The sequence below is a fragment of the Macrobrachium rosenbergii genome, chromosome 51 (assembly GCF_040412425.1).
Source record: "Macrobrachium rosenbergii isolate ZJJX-2024 chromosome 51, ASM4041242v1, whole genome shotgun sequence".
NCBI classification, from domain to species: Eukaryota; Metazoa; Arthropoda; class Malacostraca; order Decapoda; family Palaemonidae; genus Macrobrachium; species Macrobrachium rosenbergii.
Window position 1 is genome coordinate 72663417 of NC_089791.1, and position 15643 is coordinate 72679059.

Sequence of the window (15643 nt, forward strand, 5' to 3'; positions counted from 1 at the left end):
TTCTTCCTATTTTGTGGTATCAGATAACCGTGAGGTAAAACAAACACAAAGACCGACAATCGACTGAACAATATCAAACGAACGTACGAACTAAATTTAAGAAGAAGGTCTTTGGTGATTCCATTCGGGCAAAAGTATAGGGCTATAATTTACACTTTTACTCCTAGACGTCTAGTAATGATTATAGGCTATAGTATTCGTATTTCTAATGTTTATAATACAACATTAACAACTGCAATAACGAATGGCATACAAATACAGTATCTAATTTTTCTACAACTACTAGAGTCAAAAGATTAGCCAAAAAGGAATAAAAGTTAGAAACTTCAAATAACCTTGTGTTATTGAGATAAAGCATTTGAAGACCAGAGGTACATGGGACCACTTCGATACGAAATAAAATTACAAATGACATAAATTTTTTGTCACTTTCTCCTTTGTTACTGGGCGATGCTAGCTTCAAGTGTCTCTTGCTGTCGCATTTCCTTTCGTGAATGATAGGGTAAAGGAAGAAACTTTGTAATCACCTGGAAACTAGCGCAGAAAATTTCGAAACGGTTTGCGTACGTCACAGTATTGTTAGACTTTTATGGAGTAAAAGCTGTTTTTATGACGATTGGTAAAAGTAATTTCTTTTCATGCCTGAAGAGAAATCCTTATCATGATATCATTCAACTGTCTGCCATTTTAATGCTTACTTGTTCGAAGTCATAATACAGATCTTTTTAACAGAAGAGACAGGCTGGACCACGCAGCATACTTCGTAGTGGCCAAAGATATTGCCCAGGGCATGAACTACTTACATCGACACGATCCTCAGGTAAGGCCGGTTTCTGTATGCTGTGTCTTTCCTAATGTTTTCCAGGAGCTAAACAAATGTTTCTTTTTCTTTACAAAAGCCTAAAATACCATCATGGTCATTAATGAATGTCAGCCATTGTTGTCAACCATTCATATATAGTTGGCACTTCCCTTTCACGTGTTAATTTGTATTTTTTTCGCATCAAAGAATAAGTTTAATGTAATGTAATGGACGTAGAATTCGACAGAAAGTTTTGAATAGATTAAATTATACCGGAACTCTTATATGAGGATTGGATGTGTTATAAGCAGTAAAACACAAGTAATTGAGCAAATAGTTTTCTCGGCTTCAAGTGATGACAACTTCATGCATCCTGAAAAAGTACCTGAATGTTATGATGCTTCCTGCCTGTCTGTCCGCACTTTTTTCTGTCCGCCCTCAGATCTTGAAAATTATTGAGGCTAGAGGGCTGCAAATTGGCATGTTGATTATTCACCCACCAATCATCAAACATACCAAATTGCAGCCCTTTAACCTCAGTAGTTTTTATTTTATTTAAGGTTAGAGTTAGCCATAAATGGGCTTCTGGCAACGATATGGGATAGTCCACCACCGGGTTGTGGTTAAAGTTTCACGGGCCGCGGCTCATACTCCATTATACCGAGACCACTGAAAGATAGGTCTATTTTCCGTGGCCTTGATTATACGCTGTAGCAGCTGTACAGAAAACTCGATTGCGCTGAAGAAATTTGGGCACATTTTCTACTTGTTTCTTTTGTTTATATATTTACTGTGTATGTAACACCCGCCTTTGTTGCATGATTAACCAATTGCTCTTCTTAAAAAGTTATAATCTAAGATTTTCCTTTACAATAAATAGCATTTTAATCCCTCCATTTCATGTAGTTTACTGTGGATAAGTAATTTAGCAATTCCCCTCTCAGGTTCTCCATTTGGATTTGAAATCAATGAATGTGTTGCTTGACTCCTACATGCGAGCCAAGATAGCAGACTTTGGGTTCTCTATACTGAGACGATCGAGGGCCGGTTCACCTCCACAACGAGGGTCAATCAGGTACACTTGGACTTCTCTTTAATTAATAGCCCTAAACTTCCTATTTATCATCATAATTTGGTATGCGTACTTATAGGTATCACTGTGGAGGTCTCTGCTGAATAGAAAAATGATTTTCGCACTGAAATCTAAACGGATATTATTTTGTAATGAGCTACAACAATAGTGGTGTATACGATGTAATCATATCTACTTTTCTGTTGTTTGTTCAGTATCTAAAACATTGCAAACATCAGAGCTATAATCTCTTTAAGGGGAACGCCTGCATGGATGGCCCCAGAGCTGCTGACAAAGGGAGAGGTGTCTGCGAAATGTGACGTTTACAGCTTTGCCATCATCTTGTGGGAAATGTTAACTTCCAGTCATCCGTTCAAAGGTTTAGATATATTCCAGGTAAGTCATTATTACAAGATTAAGAAGTCCAGTGGGTTTAGGTAAAACTCTACCCAAAATTCAAGTCATTACTTTCATTGCTAGTGCTATAAAAAGATTCGTTAAGTTGTGAGAGTATAATGATGTAGACCTCTTCATAGTCCAAAGGCTCTGACAGCTCACACAGTAAGATAGAATTTAGATCAAGTAGGGTCCTGTTTTGAGGGTGATGGTAACTGAATGATAATAATCTCACCTGTGCCTGTATTAGTTGTGAATTTCTCTTCTAATGAATTTATCATTCTCGTTAAACACTTTACCTAATCTAAAGAACATGCTTAGTAATAAACGTGTCCGGAGATTTTTTATTTGAATCGTTTGGTTTTGCAGATCAAGTTGTAAGATTATCTGCATTTCCAAGCGTTTTTATATAAATAATAGCCTTTCTCATTTTTTATTAATGTAGTACAGGGTAACTTCAGTTGTGAATATCCTCGTTTAGAACTGAATTTCCCTCTATATGATTTAGGAAAAGCAAGGATGGTCATGAATATAATAATACAAAAGAAGGTAAGATAATCTTCATTTTAATTTTATTTTAGCAGTTACCAGCATCAAATATAAAAGATAAACTACTCTAGTAACTACGGAGGGCTGACTTTGTTGTAATGCTTACAGATACCTTCCTAACAAGGTAAATGGTACATTCAAGGTATGTCTAAGTTATCAAAAGCGTAAAGCCTAAATCTTCAAGATCTAATAGTACCACAGCAATGTATGTTTTCTCTTGCTTCACACTGCCACCCTTGGCGATTACCAATTCGCCATCCAAGAAAAATGGATTGTAAGTGTACAAATGGTTTAAGAAATAATGGGCTAGCTGGAGCCCTAGTCAATAAAGAACGTTTCTTATCTTGAAAGATGAACTATCAAGAGTAATAGAGGACAGTATACAAATTTTCTAAGAAATGTTTATTACTTGTCTTGAATATAACTACCCAAATAGACTTCAGCTCGTAAACAAAGCAATGTAGGTGTCTTAGAATTTCGATGATAATATAGATGAAAAGACTATCACGTGATTTTGAAACCTCAATTTCTTTTTCTGGGTGTTACTCCAAGAGTAGATAATTAGAATGAGAATACTACAGATTAGTTATTTCCTAGGGACATTATATCCCACAAAAGTTTTTTCCTTGTGTCAGATTAATCTCATTGTTTCATTAATATCTTTACTTGTCATCGAGTCATTCCGCTTGTGTGTGGTCATAGTTCTCAACTGGGTCGTGATGCTTAACGTTATTTTATCATTCATTGTTTTTGTGCTGGTGATTGTTCAGTGTGGCAAGGATACTAGTACAACAATCTAAGTAGTTTCTCAAGCTGCAACGGACATCTTTATATAAACAGGCACTCATGTTTGCCATATTATGACTATAACAAGTTTTCATATTGGGTTAAACTTTATCTTTATAATAAGGCTTTAGCATGAAAACTAGAGAAGAAGGTGGTTGTTAAAATAAAGTTATTGTTAAAATAAGTGTCATAAATTGCTTTTATTCTGAATACTGTTTGTGTAAATTTCTCTGTAAAAGAGCATTGGGTTACTATCTCTGATCTTCATGCTCTCACTTCTGTTGGGTTACATCTCTGATGTTCATGATCTCACCTATGTTGTAAAAGAGCATTGAGTTACCATCTCTGATCTTCATGCTCTCACCTTTGCTGCAAAAGAGCATTGGGTTACCATCTCTGATCTTCATGCTTTCACCTCTGTTGCAAAAGAGCATTGGGTTACCATCTCTGATCTTCATGCTCTCACCTCTGTTGCAAAAGAGCATTGAGTTACCATCACTGATCTTCATGCTCTCACCTCTGTTGCAAAAGAGCCTTGAGTTACCATCTCTGATCTTCATGCTCTCACCTCTGCTGCAAAAGAGCATTGGGTTATATCTCTGATATTCATGCTCTCACCTCTGTTGCAAAAGAGCATTGAGTTATCATCTCTGATCTTCATGCTCTCACCTTTGCTGCAAAAGAGCATTGGGTTACCATCTCTGACCTTCGTGATCTCACCTCTGTTGCAAAAGAGCATTGAGTTATCATCTCTGATCTTCATGCTCTCACCTTTGCTGCAAAAGAGCATTGGGCTACCATCTCTGATCTTCATGCTCTCACCTTTGCTGCAAAAGAGCATTGTGTTACCATCTCTGATCTTCATGCTCTCACCTCTGTTGCAAAAGAGCACTGGGTTACATCTCTGATCTTCATGCTCTCACCTCTGTTGCAAAAGAGCATTGGGTTATATCTCTGATCTTCATGCTCTCACTTTTGCTGCAAAAGAGCATTGGGTTACCATCTCTGAGCTTCATGCTATCACCTCTGTTGCAAAAGAGCATTGGGTTACCATCTCTGATCTTCATGCTCTCACCTTTGCTGCAAAAGAGCATTGGGTTACCATCTCTGAGCTTCATGCTCTCACCTCGGTTGCAAAAGAGCATTGGGTTACCATCTCTGATCTTCATGCTCTCACTTTTGCTGCAAAAGAGCATTGGGTTACCATCTCTGAGCTTCATGCTCTCACCTCTGTTGCAAAAGAGCATTGGGTTACCATCTCTGATCTTCATGCTCTCACCTTTGCTGCAAAAGAACATGATCTTCATGCCCTCACCTCTGTTGCAAAAGAACATTGAGTTACCCTCTCTGATCTTCATGCTCTCACCTCTGTTACAAAAGAGCATTGGGTTACCATCTCTGATCTTCATGCTCTCACTTTTGCTGCAAAAGAGCATTGGGTTACCATCTCTGAGCTTCATGCTCTCACCTCTGTTGCAAAAAGAGCATTGGTTACCATCTCTGATCTTCATGCTCTCACCTTTGCTGCAAAAAGAACATGATCTTCATGCCCTCACCTCTGTTGCAAAAAGAACATTGAGTTACCCTCTCTGATCTTCATGCTCTCACCTCTGTTACAAAAGAGCATTGGGTTACTATCTCTGATCTTCATGCTCTCACCTCTGTTACAAAAGAGCATTGGGTTACTATCTCTGATCTTCATGATCTCACCTCTGTTGCAGAAGAGCATTGAGTTACCATCTCTGATCTTCATGCTCTGACCTTTGCTGCAAAAGAGCATGATCTTCATGCTCTCACCTCTGTTGCAAAAGAGCATTGAGTTACCATCTCTGATCTTCATGCTCTCACCTCTGTTACAAAAGAGCATTGGGTTACTATCTCTGATCTTCATGCTCTCACCTCTGTTACAAGAGAGCATTGGGTTACCATCTCTGATCTTCATGATCTCACCTCTGTTGCAGAAGAGCATTGGGTTACCATCTCTGATCTTCATGCTGTCACTTCTGTTCTAAAAGAGCGTTGGGTTACCATCTCTGATCTTCATGCTCTCTCCTTTGCTGCAAAAGAGCATTGGGTTACCATCTCTGATCTTCATGATCTCACCTCTGTTGCAAAAGAGCATTGGGTTACCATCTCTGATCTTCATGCTCTCACTTCTGTTGCAAAAGAGCATTGAGTTACCATCTCTGATCTTCAAGCTCTCACCTCTGTTGCAAAAGAGCATTGAGTTACCATCCCTGATCTTCATGCTCTCACCTCTGTTGCAAAAGAGCATTGATTACCATCCCTGATCTTCATGCTCTCACCTGTGTTGCAAAAGAGCATTGAGTTACCATCTTTGATCTTCATGCTTGCACCATTGTTGCAAAAGAGCATTGGGTTACCATCTCTGATCTTCATACGCTCACCTTTGTTGCAAAAGAGCATTGAGTTACCATCTCTGATCTTCATGCTCTCACCTCTGTTGCAAAGAGCGTTGAGTTACCATCTCTGATCTTCATGTTCTCACCTCTGTTGCAGAAGAGCATTGAGTTACCATCTCTGATCTTCATGCTCTCACCATCGTTGCAAAAGAGCATTGGGTTACCATCTCTGATGTTCATGTTCTCACCTCTGTTGCAAAAGAGCATTGCTTACCATCCCTGATCTTCATGCTCTCACCTCTGCTGCAGAAGAGCATTGAGTTACCATCTCTGATCTTCATGCTCTCACCATTGTTGCAAAAGAGCCTTGGGTTACCATCTCTGATCTTCATACTCTCACCTTTGTTGCAAAAGAGCATTGAGTTACCATCTCTGATCTTCATGTTCTCACCTCTGCTGCAAAAGAGCATTGAGTTACCATCCCTGATATTCATGCTCTCACCTATGTTGCAAAAGAGCATTGAGTTACCATCTCTAATCTTCATGCTCTCACCTCTGTTGCAAAGAGCATTGAGTTACCATCTCTGATCTTCATGTTCTCACCTCTGTTGCAAAAGAGCATTGAGTTACCATCTCTGATCTTCGGACCCCTCGTGGTCCGGAGAGCAAGAAAGGTGAGAGCAAGAAGATCAGAGGTGGTAACCCAATGCTCTTTTTCAGAGAAATTCACACGAACAGTCTTTAGAATAAATGCAATTTATGAGTCATATTTTAACAATAACCTTATTTTAACAACCATCTTGTCCTCCAGTTTTCATACTAAAAGCCTTATTATAAAGATAAAGTTTAATGCAATATGAACACTTGTCATAGTTTATTATGGCAAATATGGTAAGTATTCATGGCACACCAAGAATACTTATCCTTTTGGATTTCTTTTACGTGTTCCTTCTTCTATAGAAGGGACATCAGTCTCCCTCAGTTGGAGCAAACTGCAAGAGAAACCGTTGATTAGTCACAAGGCTTGCTACGGACTTACAGTGAGACTTTCAAGGGTGGTACACAGTGGTTCCCTTCTCATTAGCCATTCACTATGGAGCCCATTCTGTGGTCTGAGTGTACTCGTGCACTGCCTATACTCTTGCCCTACATATGTACTCCTATCTTCATATGCTGTATGTGCTCGTGTAGCCTGCTTGTTCATGGGAGGTTAGAAGGAGCTCTTGGCGGAATGAGTGAGTGCTTGTTTGTGCTTCTGTTTTTCCATACCTTCTTCTTTCTTCTCTGGATCACAAGCATGCTAGTACCCCAGTGTCTTTTCATATTTCCATGGGATTAACACATTTCCAACTCCCCGTGTACCAGCCAGTGCTGTGGAGGTGTGAGGTACTCCTACGACACTGGGACAGTGATTGTTGCTATGCAGGATGTTGAACAACAGATAATAAGAAATATGGTTACTGCCTTCTCCCTTAATCCCATCTGTGAGGTCTTCCCTCTGTTCTAGTCTATGGACCCCTGCAATGTAGATGGCTTGGAGTCTCTCCTCTAGGTGCTCTCCCAGGATTTCTTGGAGTGTTTCTGCTCCTGTAGTAAGGACACTGATCCTTTTCCTGTCTGAGATGGAGCTCCATGAAAAGTGATTGATCTAGTCACATTTCTTCACACATGTACTTTTACAAGAGCCTCTTCAAGAAAGTTTTACTTGTGATAGAGTTTTCCTCTGAATTCCATTAGGGTTCTGCAAAGGGTTAACAAGGAACAGCATGATAGGAGTAGAAAACACGGTTTCCTCCTCCTCCCTTCCTGCCTTATAGTTCTTCCCTTTTGCCCTTTCCATCATCTCCTCTGTCCCAATCTACGGACTGCTATTTCGAATAGTTGGGAGTTTCTTCTCTGTGTGATCTTCCATGATGTCTCCTTAGCTTTCCTTCCCCTGTAGGAGGAGCACTGTTCCTGCTCCCTTTGGAGACCAAGCTTGGTTCACTGATTCATCTGCTACTGTGCGTGTATCATCTCCCCCAAAGAAGTTGAAATAAGTTTTGTTTTTCTCCTTTGCAAGTGGGATACCTCAAGAATTTTTTTAAAGATTTTGATGAAACTATACAGATATTCATAAAGTGACCGTTTCAAAGAAATAGTTCATAAGTCAAGGTCACCGACTTTTTATAGTTTAAACACTGCTAGCAGGCTACATGCTTTTTATATCCTTTTTGTACTGAAAAACTATATTGCTTATTCCATAATAATCAAGCTTACCAAGTTTTAAATTTCCATGGATAATGCTTCATAGCTGGCTACATATTTGTGGCATCCTTTTTATACCAATAAATTATAACAGAATTCCTTAACAGCTAAGTTTACCTAGTTAGACCCTTGGAGAGCAGAAATCCTCAGGTTATAGAAGAGGATACAATTTTCCTATAGCATTAGCTCAAATGATCCGGAAAATGATGGAAAGTTCATTTATAACTGTCGAACCTAATATTAAATGGGATCTGATCGCTATTTTGTGTTACTGACATTATGACCTCGGTTAACCGTTCACTTGTGTCCATTTCCTGAATACATACAACTCTGACCCCATTACAAATTCTCTCTCTCTCTCTCTCTCTCTCTCTCTCTCTCTCTCTCTCTCTCTCTCTCTCTCTCTCTCTCTCTCTCTCTCATATTGTTTATGAACCAGTTCTTACTATAAATGGTAGAAGTCATAATTCTTCTGTATGTCTCTACATGTATCTCACATTACTGTATGACCAAACTAAGCAACAATCTCCTCTTCAACAACTCCACTTACGATCTTAACAGTGATTTATTATCCAGTGAAAAAAATGTTTCTAACAAATGCTTCTTTCCTTAGATTTTTCATTTATCGCTTTTATCACAGTTCCCATTTCAGTTCCCCAGGGCAAACACGTCACATATATACTGTACAGTTACAGTGGTATTTATATTTATTTTTTCTTATTTTTTTCCTATTGCAAATATAAGCAGCAATATGGTACTATAGTCTTAAGGTCATGTTAACAATATACTGTATAACTGATGGCAAAACAGGAATTTTAAATGCAAGAACTCATGTTCTGAGAGCAAGATGTCATTCTTTTTATCACAGATAATGGAGAGAACTGAGTCAGGGGGACGACCAACGCTTCCTGTGTCAAGAATGTCTAGAGAACTGAGGGAACTTATCACTTCTTGCTGGGCCCAGAACCCTTCACTTAGGCCAAGTTTTGAAGAGATACTGGGGGCTTTAGAGACTGCTGCTGTACCATCGTCCTGGCGAGGGCTTCTTCAGAAAGCTAATATCAAGTCGTCACAGCTTTCTGATGTAGCTGCTGCTAGGTTAGATTTTCTTTATAGATTTAAATGCCTTAATAGACAGTATAGATATTGTTTCAGTGCAGTATGTGACTATTGAGACAAGAGTCAGTGTCCAAACATTTTTAATCTTTATATTGAGGATTCATATATCCAGCACTTCACGAATTTATCGAGAAAAATTGTGTAAACCCAACAAACTTCTTTCTGTTTTTTTAGGACCATCATCAGTGTAGTTGAGCAAAGTGTAGAGCTGGTACGACGGTCCCTCCAACAACAAAGAGCTAATAAAAACCGGGAACTGAAAGGAAGAGAAGTAGATGAGAGAGAGAATCTGACAAATGTTTATGACACACTAGAAACTGACATTGGTAATTTAACAGACGTTGTTAAGCCACAGCCACGACTAAAGGGTACCTATCATAAGATTTTTTGCCATTTGAGTACAGTATATCGTTCATTGTGTCTAGTTAGTGCCCATAATTTAAAATACTCATGGTGACAATAATGATTAATATCTTAAAATTTCCTAGTTTACATTATTTTTCTAACTTTCTTTGTTTTGAATAAGCTGACGAGGTTACAGCTGGAGGTAATTTTGTTCATGTTACATTAAAGAGTGTTTCACTCTTCCAAAATCTAGGTGTGTCATCATCAAGAGGCATAAAAGATGAGTCTCCTGGCCGACAAACTTCTCCATACCGCAGATCTTCACCCACCAGACATCCATACTCACGAGATACATCTCAAGGTAGAGGTCATAACCTCAAGAAGAGCCAAGTAAGGGATTTCAGTCCTCATAAGGAGGGTTTTAGACAGTCTTCAAGCAAAATCTCAAGGACAGCTCTTGGTGATATAAACAGAAGGTTATCTATTAAAGAACTCAGAAACTCGAGTGTTGAACGTAGAAACAGATTAGAACGCAGCAGACAGAGGAAAAAAGACAGTCATTCTGAAGAAGTTGCCCGATACAGAAATGACAGGCTTAGCTCAGAGAAGTTTGCAAAAGAAAATGACAGGCGTAGAAAAGGCCGAGAGAGAGATCAACTAGGAGTATCTGATATTCCAAAAGTTAGAAATAAATCTAACAGAGATCGTGAAATTTATGGCATTCAGATGAACTGGGAATACGAAAAGAGTAACTTGAACCGTGGTAAAAAAGAACCAAAACAGATAATTGAACGAAGTAGCAACAAGGCTAAAGCAGGGAAGAAAAAACGGTCAAGAAGCCTGGAGAGCAGTGTCAGATACAATGAAGTCCATATGGGAGTTAGAAGTCCAGATAGACACCATGGTGGAGGAAGTGACAGACACTCAGACTTGCCCAGGGATAGGAATTATAAAAAAAGATATTACAGAGAACAAAATCTCTCAGCCGAGCAAAGGGGATTAGCAAATAATCACCGACAAAATTATGAGAGGCTAGCAGACAGTAGAGACAGCCTTGGGGATAGCCAGAATGAGTCTTGGACTAGTATTGAAGGTAGCAGTTATGGAGATTCTAACAATCCTTTAGATGAGTTCGAGGATCATTATTCAGAAAAGGTCAAGCGAAGATATTCACCCAGTCCTAGAAGAGCTTCCCCTGAGCGTCACCTATCACCATCTCGCAAAGTGAGTCACCACTCTCCCGAGCAACCTGATTACAGCTACAGTCCAGAGAGACATCGTTCTCCTCGCAGTCCAGTCCGAAGGAGGGTAACAGACTCTCGGTCGCATTTCGGCCCATTGATGGTGACATCTGAACAGCTGTTAAGTCAAAAACAAAGGTTGCGTCCTGTACGACCATCTGAATTGTCTGATTTGACAAATATGCCCGAGAACTCTCTCAATGACATATCAGTTATTCTCAAAACTGCTATCACAAAACGTCGTAATGCCCTTGATGAAGGAATGAGTGGCCGTGACTCTTACCGATCTGATTTTGAGTGGTCTGATTGGCACTAACGGTAATCTAGCTTGTTTCCAAAGTATGAGATGTAAAAAGCACCAACAGATTTAATTTCAGAGCTCTTTTTTCATACTGATTAGTATCTTTACACTCATAGTAATATTGAAGGTGATTTTATCGATTTAGTAATATAATGTAAGTAGAATGATCATTTGATGATCATTCTACTTACAGCGAATGACATATAAATGCCTCTAAGTAGTTACGTACACGTTGATAAATATTACTCACCCTTCATGATGTTGACCTTATAATGGAAACTGGAACAACGTTTTAATAGACTCAAAAAATACTTAGAATCTTTTACAAAAGTCAGAATGAGTTTTTGTTCGTGCTTGTGGAATTTGTATTTGTGATCGTTACTGTTCTAGAGTCCTTAGCTAGCGAAGGATCGTACGATATTTTCCTTTTATGTATACTCTGAACGTCAATTTTATAGTATTTTATCATACATAACCCTCTTTTTAAGGAGAAGTTGTAATTTCCTTAGCCTTTTAAACTTGTTGCCTCCACTGCCGAGTTACGATTATCAGTAATCCAGAAAAGATGCTTTTTATGAATTGGGAGGTAATGTTTGTTATTAGTGTTACTAGTTTGTCTATATTGTACAAATAATATAATATTATTTTATCTATGCTTGTTGAGTTATATTGATGTACTGTATAGTGTAATAGGAGTGTATTTAGACAATCCTCTGTTGTTGGAGAGCAAAATAAATCGAAGGCATGACAAACTCATAACAAGAATATGATTTTTGAGATATTTTCCATCTCAAGAATTTACCCTTAATCCATAACAAAGTGAAAGTAACTTGCATCTCTCCTGGTTATGTGCAAAGGTTAATACTATAGATAACGAAGACTTATTTATGCATATACAACCTCATTTAAAATCTGGGCAATACGCTACTCATAAATTATACCCTGTGCACTGCCTGGGTAAAAGTTAGAAAATTGAAGTTTTTAGTACAGATATTATTATAAAGTTTCAGCATCCCCTTCTAAAGTACATGTCAGCTCACAAAACAGCTGTGATTATGCACCACCAAACTTATGTTAACATAGTAAAAAGGCTGCTTAAAATCAGTTCTGTTTGTGCTTGAAACTTACCGTTAAGCTTTATCAAACTTGCTAGTAAGATAAAAATTAAACTGAATCTAGCAATAATTTTATGACAAGCTGTGAATCTGATTAAAGAAAGTTTATCTGTATTCCTAATAGGATTTGGTTTTGCACAGACATGTTCAGCTTTTTAATGACTATACTAATCAAGTTTTGCAAAACATTATTGTTCCTTTGCGTTTATTTTTTTTTTTTTTTTTTTTTTACAACCGTTGAGATTTATTTGTACCCCATAATGTTAGAATTTGCTCAACACAGTGGCAAACGTATTTTCAGCATGTGCTCCTCAGTGCTCTGTGATGTGAAAGGGACAATAACTGAAAAGTCCCTCAAAAGAATTAGAGAATCATACTTTTTTTTAGAATTGTCATCAAGATAGTAGACGTGTTCACGCTGCTACCTATGTGAAAAACTTGACAAGATTTTATATGGGTAACATCAAGTGGTTATCTGATGTAAAATCTAAAGCAAGATTAGAATTTCTGTAGTAATGCTGGGTTTACTTTGAATCTTTAAAGTGACTCCCCAGCCTGATAATTTATCCTTCTACATCATCATATCTTTGTATATGTAGGCATTTGGTGGTTAACTCATATCTTTGTACATGTTCTTGAGTAAAATAGTAGCCTTCATATCTTGTTTTATGTGCCCTTCCCTCAAGTCATTGTTTAAAGAACTATTGATGTAAAGGCGTTTGGAGAAAACGTTCTGAAAAGTGTGGCATAAACTGAATAATTTCTGTAGGCTTAGAATCCTTGCAATCAATACTTATTTCTAGTAAGATTAATGTAGATTGAATATGTTTGCAAGTGTTGCAAACGAGGTCTGGTGTGAAAGGTAACACAGAGTATTTATGTTTGGAATCAGAATTTACTAAAGTGCGATTAGTGTATAGCAAGCTGTGGAAAGGGAACATTTTACGAGAATAGCTAACTTTAGTTTTGCTAGTTTAGCATCATATCTCATTAACTACGATGATTGCTGATCTGGGCCCAGTCTTTTAAGGCGGGCAGCTATTTCATTTTTCATCAGAGAAAAGCAAACAAGTGTAATATCACTTGCAAATGAGTTGCATTATCTTTTTCCAGACGCTATGCTACAGAACATCAAGCAAAAATGCAATAAACAAAAGCTCGGCAAACTTGAATCTAAATCTGTGAAAGAGATCAAGTAATAACCTGATCTCAAAACAACCTTATAGCAATGTGACAGGTTTTAACAATTCTGGGGCTTCAAGCAAATGTGTGGATTTCTGATACTGTGTTCTTGGGGATTGGGAGGGGATTTGTAAAGGTGAGGAAAGTGTGGCTAGCGAGAGGTCTTGGGGATTGGGAGGGGGTTTGTAAAGGTGAGGAAAGCGTGGCTGGCGAGAAGAGCAATCTGAGCAAGCATGGTGGCTTGGTAGAGAGAGGTTGTGGTTCTGGGACATCTCAGTCTGTTGTTTCAAGGTTTGTTCTCTTAGGGAATTAGTTCTCTTTGGAATTAGTGCCCTGTACTGATGTCTAATAAGGTGAGTTTTGGTTATACATTTTTTGTGTTATTTTAACCTGCAAGCTATCTAGGCAGTTTTGGTTAAGAAGATGGCAACGAAAATCTCAACTGATATGATTAAGCCATTTAAGGGCAGAGGCGAGGTAATTGCTTGGTTAAAAAAAGTAAAATTGGTTGCTAGGCTTCAGAAAGTGAATGATGCGGCTGTATTTATTCCATTGTTTTTGGAAGGTGATGCATTTGCCCAGTATTTGAAAATTAAAGAAGATGATCAAAAGAATTACTGAAAGAAGCTTTTCAGATGGAGCTTTTGTAGCATTTGGGAAATTAACTAATTCAAGGTGGACAGGAGAGCAGGTAGATGTTTTTGCCAATGAATTAAGAAGGTTGGCAGGGTTAGCTGGGTTTAAGGGGGATGCATAGTGAGGTTATCATTTGTGAATGGTATGCCTAGTCATGTCAGTGCATCATTACAGCAGCTACCAGGAATACAGGGAATGGCAATGAATGAAATTATTAATAGAATGAGAATGTTGACTTCTAATACATTCAGTGATGTTGGTGCTGTGAGTACATCTAGGCCCAAGTCTGTTGGGGGGGCAAATGAGTTCAGTAGACAACATTTTGGTGAATTCAGGGGTCAGTGTTATGGTGTGGAGACCCACATATGCTGCGTTACTGTAAGAACCAAAAACCAGTTGTGTGCTTCTGGTGTAGTAAGATGGGTCATATTTTAACTCAATGTGATTTGGGAGATGAAAAAACGGGGACTGGTGCACCAACAGCTTCCCCCTGCAGAGCTGTAAGGGTGCTCCATTCGAGGTTACCATCTGTTAAATTGGAGGTAAATGGGCATTCTGTGGTGGGCTTGGTGGACACAGGTTGTTCTACTACAGTTCTTGGTTCACATTTAGTGGATAAAGTTAGTGGAGGAAGGGTCATAACTGCTTTTGATGGGAGAGAGATCTTGTGTAAAGGTGAAACATGCGTAAAACTGAGTATTGATGATGTTGCAATTACTGTAACTGCGTTAGTGACTGAGAAACTAATTGACAATCTTGATTTAATTTTGGGCATGAATGCAATCATTGGGTTTGTAGGTGTTTCAGTGGCTGAGGGCAAAGTTCTGTTTGGTAAGGCAAGATGTTCAGTGATAAGTGATAACTCAGAGTGTGGTGCTATGGATAACATGTGTAATTCCAGTGTTACTAAAATTGAAAATGAGGATTTTGTGGCAAGATTTGATGGAAGTCAATGGACAGTAGAGTGGTTCGTCCAAGAGGGAAATAAAGTAGAGTGGACAAATAAGATTAGTTGTTATGATGACGGATGGGATGAACAGAAGAGAGGGGAGTTCGAGAAGGAAGTAGGTAGATGGATTGAAGAGGGTATTTTGCTCCCCTGGGACAAGCAGATTGAGGATGGGATCTTGCCTTTAATGGCTGTTGAGCAACCAACCGAAAATAAAGTTAGACCAGTGCTGGACTTTAGAGAGCTGAAGAAGTTTGTGAGTGTCATACTGGGGAAGATGCTACTGATGTGTGTGGCGAGACCTTAAGGGAATGGCACAGAATGCAAGGTAATGCAGCTATTGTAGATTTGAAGTTGGCCTATTTGCAAATTAGAGTGGCCAAGAAGCTGTGGTGTCATCAACTCGTAAATCATATAGGTTGGACTTAATGTTTAACAAGGTTGGGACTTGGGTTGAATTCTGCTCTTCAAATTATGGAAAAGATTTTAAAAACTGTTTTGGGGAGGAGTAAGAACATAAAAATTCTTACATCAATGACA

At 38.6% G+C, this 15643-nt stretch overlaps 1 protein-coding gene across 1 annotated transcript in view; it reads left to right on the plus strand.

Moving 5' to 3' along the window:
- LOC136833487 (uncharacterized) overlaps positions 1-12993 on the plus strand; it is a 269844-nt gene extending 256851 nt beyond the window's left edge. Inside the window, exons 6-11 of the mRNA XM_067095701.1 lie at positions 733-820; positions 1747-1877; positions 2132-2270; positions 9084-9313; positions 9509-9702; positions 9933-12993. Coding sequence (XP_066951802.1) covers positions 733-820; positions 1747-1877; positions 2132-2270; positions 9084-9313; positions 9509-9702; positions 9933-11236 — 2086 coding nt within the window. The 3' untranslated portion in view covers positions 11237-12993. The remainder of the gene's footprint in view (positions 1-732; positions 821-1746; positions 1878-2131; positions 2271-9083; positions 9314-9508; positions 9703-9932) is intronic.
- The last annotated feature ends 2650 nt before the right edge of the window (positions 12994-15643 follow it).